The sequence below is a fragment of the Cladophialophora immunda genome (assembly GCF_000835495.1).
Source record: "Cladophialophora immunda strain CBS 83496 unplaced genomic scaffold supercont1.31, whole genome shotgun sequence".
Taxonomy (NCBI): Eukaryota; Fungi; Ascomycota; class Eurotiomycetes; order Chaetothyriales; family Herpotrichiellaceae; genus Cladophialophora; species Cladophialophora immunda.
Window position 1 is genome coordinate 1 of NW_015622571.1, and position 9,044 is coordinate 9,044.

Below are 9,044 nucleotides of genomic sequence, written 5' to 3' on the forward strand. Positions count from 1 at the left end.
TCTCTCTCTCTCTCTCTCTCTCTCTCTCTCTCCCCCTCCCCCTTGACAAACTGGCAGGCTCTGTCTCCTAGAGGCCCTTCCGGGGATTGACGATGCAAACGAAAACAGGGCTGAGGCGACCTTTCCGAGGCTGTATGAGCTAGATTTTCCTAGCACGACGCCTCACAAGGTCACCCCAAATGTGGCAAAGTAGCTCCGACGGCGAGGTTCCTGGGTCTATGAACGTCACTCTTCGCCCAAGACTGAACACCGCTGGGCGAAGAGACCTATTCGAGTCTGCCTTGCCGTCATGTGCCTGGGTGGCTGACGACGTGGCGATACCCTCAACGGTGCCATCCTGGTGCCTCCGGGGTATTACTATGGACACTAAAATGGGGATCGCTTCAATCGCAACACCCATCAGATCGGAACCAAAACAAAGCCACCCTTCCGCGTAAGGAAACAAGGCTCACCAGGCACCCCACCAGAAGCGGCGGTAGGTGTCGATAGTGCGTTATAACTCTCCCGCGATGTATAATATCTATAAACTCAGAGTGTAGCGGGGAAAACACCTATATTAAGGGGAACTTGTGGCGATGACGAGATGTTTTCTCGATTGCTTACAGTTCGAACCAGGCTCCACCTATCCCTACCAGCAGTCTTTGTAAAATGTCTTCCCCGACCGGCATTTTGCCAACCCCACGGGTGCTTCCCCCCAGGGACAATCAGACGTACGGCAGAGGCTGGCCGACAACGCTCACAGGCAGAGCATGGTTGGCCGACAGGCTCCAGGCCGCACACCGCCAGAGAACACACTCCCCGACGTCGCATCCTCACGAGAAGTCGCCATTTAGGCAAAACTCCCCGTACAGCATGCCGACGCCAACACGGCGACCAACGCTACAGACGCAACGCACCTCGATCTCACCCAAAGAGTTGATGCTCGACGGACATGGCGTCAGCGATCACTCGACGCCACTGTTCACGGCCGACCAGGTCCCGTCCACCGTGTCCACGTTCGAAACCAACAGAGTCCCAAATCTCTCGGCCCCGGACACCGCCGCCGGCGAACCATGGATTCAAATCCCTCCGGAACACCCCTTTGTCAGCCACACGATCTCGACGGAGTCGACCGCAGGCGAATCGTCGGAGCCTTCCAGTCAGCAGAGGCCTGGGCCGCAGACGCACACTGCCACGCCTCAACAGCAGCACCAAGCCCTGCCGCGGCCGGTTGACACACCATCTGACTCCGGCACCTACTCGTGCCCGTACCAGGATTGCCACCTGAGATTCGACACACAAGTCGAACTTAAAAACCACAAGAAAGGTCATAGGCCATCGTCATCGGGAGGGGCAAGCGTGGTCGTGCGCAGCTCGCAAGCTGGGCCGCACCGATGCGACCGAATCAATCCTGGCACGGGCAAGCCTTGCAACTCAATCTTTTCTCGGCCCTACGACCTTACGCGACACGAGGATGCTATTCACAACCCTTGTAAAGAAAAATTTCTTTGCCATTCGTGCGCGAGGCCTTTTACACGGCACGACGCGCTGACGCGACATCAGCGGGCCCGACATAGGGGTTGAGAATCGACAAATGACCGACAAAGACTAAGGGGAAGGTTTGGGAGACAGTTAGTCGAGCGCTGCAAAGGAACAGTCCTTTTTCTGAGTTTCCTGTGTTACAGTAGAAGGGGGAATGATGTTGTGTGGGAAGCGAGTAAGAAGCTATTAAGCTTGAGAGATCACGATTGGTCAATAACTTTCGCCACTCTTTCATTTGGTTCGCTGGTGAGACTGTGTTTCAATTGGCCCAAATCAACGACGCTAATCCGAACTGTCAGGACTAGAACCATTTTGGCAGTTATGCAACCTACTACCGGCCCCTAAATGCTTGATCTGGCCGCTACTCCGCCCGTCGGGAAAGCACGCAACTGAAAAGATCGGGCCCCTATCGCTCTCGAGCGTCTGTAGGCAAGAGTTCTAGTTATGGGATTTTCCCGGGAGTGAGGAAATCCACAGGACAACATTCTCGGACGGCGGATTGGGTAGTTTCTCTTCTAGGCGACACAATCCTATAATTCCTTTGGAGATCTCGCGGATGAGGCTTAGGACTGGACTGCAGAAGAAATTTGTGAGCACGGTCTTGATTTGAGAAATACTTTGAGTAGCTCAGGCCATCTATGGCATTATCGGATCCGTTTTCACTGTCACAGACGGTCGATCCATTAGACACACGCGTCTCGAACAGGCGCAAACGGGTCTGGATCCGCAACATTGGTCTCCATCGACAAAGAGATCTGGATTCTCAATTCTGGTCATCATGTGTGTATAGAGCTCCAATGAGCTAGGAGGGGCAAGTCTAACAAGGCCCCCTAGGGAAGTCTTCGCCTGTTCTTGCAAATATTGAACCGAATCTTTCTGAACGGCGGCTTCCGCGTCCACGGGACCCGTATGCGACCAGTCAAGTACGAGTCCGGTCACTTTTTGCGTCGTGATGAACTAAGACAGGGATAACTACCAAAGTCGTTGAGGAGTGCTCGTTACACAAGCTTCAACTAAAACCACTACTATTGCCGAGAAAGAAAAAATCAAGCTAGTCAGAACGAACGAGGTATGGTAACGGTTGGTCATGGCTGGTGATGTCTCCTATTGCTCAGGCGGAAGGATTTTTTTCAGAATGTTTATCTTCGAGGAAACCGATTTTGCAGTCCTGTATACACCGCCGGAGAACTTAAAAGCCGTGGGTGGTCCGTCTCTCCCTCTGCGCGCAAGACAAGGGCATTACAGTATGTTCGATGTCGATATTTACAAGGAGTATAAGAGCCTTGAGAGACAGACTCTCTGCCAGCTCTATGAAGATGAAGCTTACCGCCAGGTTCCCTTGCGGACCTTACATCGAGAGTTGCGGGAAAAATTGGCAGGTTGCCCAAATCGCGACGAGCAACTGGCCCCGAAGATATCCCTCGCCAGATCCCTACGGAGTCGCCTCTTCTTCACCTACAGCAGCTGGACCTCTATTGCTCGCCACTTACCGATGATCGGCTTCCTCGCTGACTTGGAAGCAGCTTTACGTCCTGAAGTTCCAACAAATTCTCCCGCGGACGTCCCTTCCCGACCGCAAGTTCTCAGCTACCTTGGGGAGGCTCTCGACCGGGACTTCAGTTCTATGAGTTATGTACGGATAGCGGCAGTGATATTGCGGCAGGTTGGACAACAATGCAACTCGATCGCGGCACGTCTATCTACCTTCTTGCAATCCTCCTTTTCGACTTGGAATCCTAGCTCGGGCGGCCACGTCGATCTGAACCTCATCGGTTTCCTGGCATTGATGGTTGACTCGTTGGGAGGCGACTGTCAACCTCCTGTGGCCGGCGTCGATGATTCCGATTCGGGGGCTTCGACGGACGTCGAGGAGAAGACCCTCGAAGATCTTGACCGTGAGGCATTTTTTGGTGAGCTGGGCGCCATCGTCGAGCTGTTGGGGCAGCTTTGGTCGAGTGCGACCACCGTTGAGCGTGCCGGGGCTACAGTGATAGGCAAGTCTCCCAAAGTCACCGCAGGGGCGGCCGCGCTAATGTCTCGCAGTCGGTGAAGGCTTATGGCTTCAACTTCGATCCTTGGTGACTTCGATGGAGGAGGTAGCGCCGTCCCTTGTGTCGACTGTGCCTCCCGATTTTGTATTGAGCAACGAGCTGGAAGTTGCACGTTGGGTCCCGGAAGTTCCTGCCTATGCACCCGAACGCCATCACCAGGACCTACAGTTATTCAAACCGTAAGTACCTTGCCAAATCCACAAAACCTACCACTCTACCCTCAGACTTTCTCGCCCTCTCCTCAAAGTAACAGAGATGGTTGACGGTTTCACAGATGGATTTCAGAGATGATACGATGCAATGTCCACGTTGGGATCCTTGCCGATAGCGTCAAGGGTCTCGGAACTAACCCGACGGCGTCGAAGTTTGGGCTCGCCCTGGTTCTATATCTAGAGAATCGCCGACCAAGACCGACCAAGTTTGAGCTTAATATGGGTCTCCAATTCCGGGCCCACTACCTACTGCGCATCGTGGAGGCCATTAAAAACGCCTACTCCGCAGAAGAGCGCGCCGGAGTACGGAAACTGGTCGCCGAATACAGGTCACTGGGCCCCGGAGCGGATTCGTGGACCCTCTGTCACGCTTTGGCTCATGTGTCGGCCTTGATGCAGAAAGAATGTAAGCGCCTCATGACCTACCCGGAGAATACCGCTGCCGCGCACATATGGGTCCACGGCCGGGGTATCTCACCTGGTCTCTTCAGAGACGAAGTTACCGAACGGCTGGACCGACATGTCACTCAACATGGACCCTTACTATTCTTCAACGGCATTCCCACCTCCACCGAGGCCATCCGACGTTCCGTAGAGAAGTATCTCGCATTCGGCCCCGAAGGCCATCACTTCGCCAAAAGCCTCAGCAGTCTCCGGGAAAGTCGCCACCTCAAGAGTCATTACGAAGATCTACAGCAGGGTTCATTCCGGCGGCTCTTCGATGGCCTTGATCTTGAGAAGGACTCGATATCTCTCATCACCGAGATCGAGGACGCCGAGAAGGCGATCCCGGACGTCCTCGGGATCCACGAGAGGACCCATCTGGGGTCATCTATGCCCATACTAGAGGGAGCCTCCTCGGAGAACGTCGGCTTCGCCTTGTTCAAGATCTTGGCGACGCAAGCAAAAGAGAACGTCAGCTTGGTCTTGTTGAAGATCTTGGCGACGGACGCAAAAGAGAACGTCAGCTCGGTCTTGCTGAAGATCTTCGCGACGGATGCAAAAGAAATGGACCCTGGTGCGATCGCTCCAAGGACTTACTTCGCGCGTCACTGCTGGAATTGTGACTGTAAAGAGGCAGAGGTGCTCTGTAAGGTGTGCGCAATCTGCCGCTACTGTAGCTCTCGATGTCAGGCAAGCGATCGTACGTCACATCAGCGGTTCTTTTGGGAGGGAGCTGGCCGCTGAGCAAAGATTGGTGCCCCGTCATCCAGTTGGCTCTAACGGCCCGTCACTTAAAGTAGACGGGCGCGTTGCCGCCGAGTTATCGATAGAGAGAGAGGGTGGAGGGAGATAGGAGAGTGCGGCGGATAGCCAGCATTTCAATCTGGGTGGTGAGAAGGATCCGGTGCCATACGCGGTCAACCTAACGACGTAGGTGAGGAGCAGACGCGTGACTGAATTTATCACGAAGCGTCCGGTGCCAAGTTTTGGCCGTCAACAAAGCCTAACCGTAACCTGGATACGGTGGAGTGGCCCTGAGCAAGAAACGAAGACGAAGTACGGTACTTAAGTCTAGTGTAAGCACATACGCGAGAGCGGCTTCCTATACCTCCTTCGTCATAGATCCTTCATTCGCGGTGGAGCGTTAAGAAAAGACCCGAGGGCTGAGGAGTCTCGTAACTGAGACGATCACGGTGAGGTAGCTGCGCCGAGAGATAAGTAGGTCTATATTATACAACTTCTGCCCCTCGCGTACGCCTCATGCGCTCTACTTCCGCTATTACAGATAGTCAAAAGGTGCCTCAAATGACCCAATTCTGGTCCCTAGACGCCTTTGAGCTATCGTAACGTTTGTTGTTCACAGGTACATAGAGTCGTCCAACTAATGGCATTAAACCGCGCTCGAGCAATTCTTCATACACCTATTCAATACGTTTAATTTCTTTCGGAAGAAAGAAGAGAGAAGGCCGAAAGACTCAACAAGAGGAATTTGAAAATTTCCCTCCAAAAAAGAGGGCGAAAATGGGTAGAGAAAAGAACCATAAACACCGTAAAGGCAAAATCGCAGTCTACTCGTCTTTTCCTACTCCTCTTTTTGCTTTAGTTTTTTATTTACTACTAGTTATATCTATAGGTATCCGCCGCTAGAAAATTCCTTCTTGCCTTTCTCGCGACCCTAGACCCCACCACTGCAAACTCCTTCGGAAAACAACCGCCGTTTGTTCGTAGGTATATGTCTTCTCTCCTGCTTCCTTTGGCAGGACGCCTCGGCCAATGGATTGTCCTGGATCTCTAGGTCCCCCTGACCAGAGCATAGAGTCCACGTTACCACCACCCAGACTTTCGGTTTCGGTGGAGGAAATCCGGTCAAAATTTGCATCACTTCAAGGCATTGTCACTCGCCGCGCATCCAAGGTCTCTCGTGACCGATTCGAGGCCGAGCGTCAGAAGTTCGAATCGTGGGTAGCAGATTTTGGACTGGACGTGGCGGAAATCGCCAAATTGTTAGATAATAATTCCACGGACAATATCGCTGCGGCTATCCCCGTGCGGGCGAGCCTAGACGGTATTGGAAGAGCTTTAGACGGCCTCGGTGTGGTGCTGAGGCGACGGTGGTATGGAAGGCACGAAGCACAAATATCTCTCCACCTCTGCGGAGTCCAGCCATGGCAGGCGCTACTGTCGCAAGGTAGGGATCATTACATGGGCCACCTTCTCCCATTTACGGAGTTGGTGGGCCTGATCTCAACAAGGTACGACCATATTCATGGTCAATACTGGCCGGAAGTTTCAAATACCGACGTCGGTAAGGGCGTCGATTTTGACGCATATCGACGGGCGTTCCGGGCCTCGATAGAATCTCTGGAACTGTGCATAAAGCCGGAATTCATGGATCGGAGTTGTCTCTTTCCCCAGGTCGGGAAGCTCCGTCAGATACTGAACGGTGAGCTGCTGTATTTATGCGAGATTGAGAGGTCCATAAAGAATGGAGCACATCGAAGGCCCCCAGAGAGGAGGGTACTGACGCATTTCCTAACGGAGCTCCGTACTGGCAATACCGCACTGATGGACGGTGTTTTGCCATTTATTGGGGAGTGGACAAGGGCGGACACTTTGCGTGCAGGGAAGACCGTGGCTGTGACCAACGGCGCCGCCTTTCTTGATTGAGGGAAAAGGGGTCGTTCTTTCAACCACCGCGCAAAGGGCTGAGCTATCAACCATATCCTCCACCAGGTTGGACGGTGAGATACAGGATTGTGGGGCGCGTGCGACCGAGGCCCCCGGGATTAGCAACAAACCAGCGATGCATTCCATACTCTATCCGGACCGCTCCTCAGCCAGCGATGCGTAACCGTGCCAGCAACGAATTCGTTGCAGCGGAGTGGTAGCGCAGTGCTGGGATGATAACTCCTTGGCTACCAGGGGTAGTATAGGTCCTGATCCTCGCGTTCAACATATAAATCCCGTCGCTTCGTGCTCGGTGACTTCCGACTTCGTCGACAGACGACGACAGTTTCAACGGATGAAAGACTTCTTAGCAACAACCCCTTTTTGGCCATCCTCGAGAGGTGATGCGGGCCGTGCAGCTCGAAAAGCCGGAAGAGAGCGACATGTACACCCGCGATCTGAGCTAGACCACGGCGTACAACCCAGCGGGCCTCAACTGGCACCGACAGACGGAAACTAAGGCTTTGTTAATTCGAAATACTCAATTAAAACCTCGCCACCCCCTCCCAGAGGGTGTACTAGAGCTCATCGACGGTCTGGGAGATCTGAGGAAATATGTCGAGCTTATGGTTGGCGTCCTGACATGTGAATGGGTACAGCGAAAGCAAATCAAGCGCAATCAGTTGGAAATGGTTTCAACATTGATTCGGAAGCTCAAGGCACACTGTCCTGTTAGCTCCCACAACCCCATCGATCACGCCAGTCGAGCTTGGTGGGGCGATTTGACTCAACTGGTGATCGCACTCTTACACGTCGACGAGGACGAGATCCCACTTGGCTGGGACCCAGTGGTGTACCGAGAATCCACCGAGTACACGGTGGACCAGATTCGTGAGGAAGGGAACGAACACCCCTCCGATTTCTGCCAATTCCTCAGAGAGATGATGATTCAAAGCCTACGACGCGATTCAATTCCAGACGGCCCTAGTGATCCGGCTGATATTCGATTCTTCCGCTCCTTGATGCGCAACGACCTGCAAAATGACCTGCGTAAAGCCATTTTTGGCCGGTATGGGGAAGCTCAACTGAAACAGTGGGAATGCAAAAGATGTGACGAGGCGCAGAATCACGGTCTTCGCACCTGGGAGTCCACAGCACAAGATTGTGAGGATGAAGCCATGGAAAGCTGAGTTGGCTCAACAAGGTACTCCCTGTGTCAAGAACAATTTTAAAATGCCGAGGTTATCCTTGTTTGTGAATGAGAGGTTGAGTTGACAGTTATTTCGAGCCCCAATGATCCTGGTGATCACAGTCACAGATCTAATCGATATGGTCAGAACCCCAACTGTGAGGGACTCTCTAGGACCACCGGTAGATATCGCGACACGGGCAAGAACCCCACTGCCAGATGGTGGCTCTAGGGAGTGTCTATACAGAGATTATCCACTGTGTTGGGAGAGGATCTAGGACGAAGTCTGCAGCCCAACGATCTGGGATGCGCTCCGGTAAGTTGATGCGTTCTCCCAAAGCGGCGGTTGCCACCCGACCACCTTCTGCACATGTCACAGCCTGGGGTGGAACAAGATTGGGTGATTCATGGCAATCCTTCGGACACCGCCCAGTCTCTACACCTAGAAGATAACGATTTCCTAGATGACAAGGGACGAGCGTACGCAGCGTGGCAACGGTCGAGGGTCCGGCACCCTAAAACACAAAACTGAGATCGGTAAGGGCGCTCGATATGTGGAACAAGCACAACCAACAACCTCGGACTTCTTTTAATAGTTATAACGAGCCTGGCTACATGTACAGTATAAAGATAGTGTGTCACACTGCGCGGTTTCGTCGCCTGTGGAAGACATAAAACCTCCTCGGCTGGACCCCAGAGCTATATATAGAATTATTTTCGTGCAGTATTTTGTCAGTAAGCAGCCGGAGAATCAACCCCAAGAACAGAGTTCCTTAGCCGCATATCAAGAAAGCCCAAGCAGTATCACGCCCATGACGGTAAGGATTGCGTATGGAGGATCCCAATCATCATCTTACGGCCCTGTATTCCGCTGGACGCTGTTCGTGGTCAGCCCGTCAAGATTTCACTTTCATCTCCAATCCACGACGCCGCGAACTCGAAGTGCGCGGCGATTGGATA

General features: G+C 53.1%; 3 protein-coding genes across 3 annotated transcripts; all 3 read left to right on the forward strand.

The window, feature by feature from the left end:
- Nucleotides 1-852: 852 nt before the first annotated feature.
- Nucleotides 853-1,563, forward strand: PV07_12623 (uncharacterized protein; the record flags this gene model as incomplete). Its single annotated transcript, XM_016400165.1, has 1 exon — nt 853-1,563. One exon carries the CDS (start codon nt 853-855, stop codon nt 1,561-1,563), a length of 711 nt encoding a protein of 236 aa, XP_016242187.1.
- A 1,093-nt stretch (nt 1,564-2,656) lies between these two features.
- On the forward strand, nt 2,657-3,571 carry PV07_12624 (uncharacterized protein; the record flags this gene model as incomplete). The annotated part of the gene is made up of 1 exon (XM_016400166.1): nt 2,657-3,571. The coding sequence occupies one exon, from the start codon at nt 2,657-2,659 to the stop codon at nt 3,569-3,571; it is 915 nt and encodes a 304-aa protein (XP_016242188.1).
- A 37-nt stretch (nt 3,572-3,608) lies between these two features.
- PV07_12625 (uncharacterized protein) lies at nt 3,609-8,085 on the forward strand (the record flags this gene model as incomplete). The annotated part of the gene is made up of 4 exons (XM_016400167.1): nt 3,609-3,751; nt 3,847-4,802; nt 6,045-6,671; nt 7,466-8,085. The coding sequence occupies 4 exons, from the start codon at nt 3,609-3,611 to the stop codon at nt 8,083-8,085; spliced, it is 2,346 nt and encodes a 781-aa protein (XP_016242189.1).
- Nucleotides 8,086-9,044: the final 959 nt, after the last annotated feature.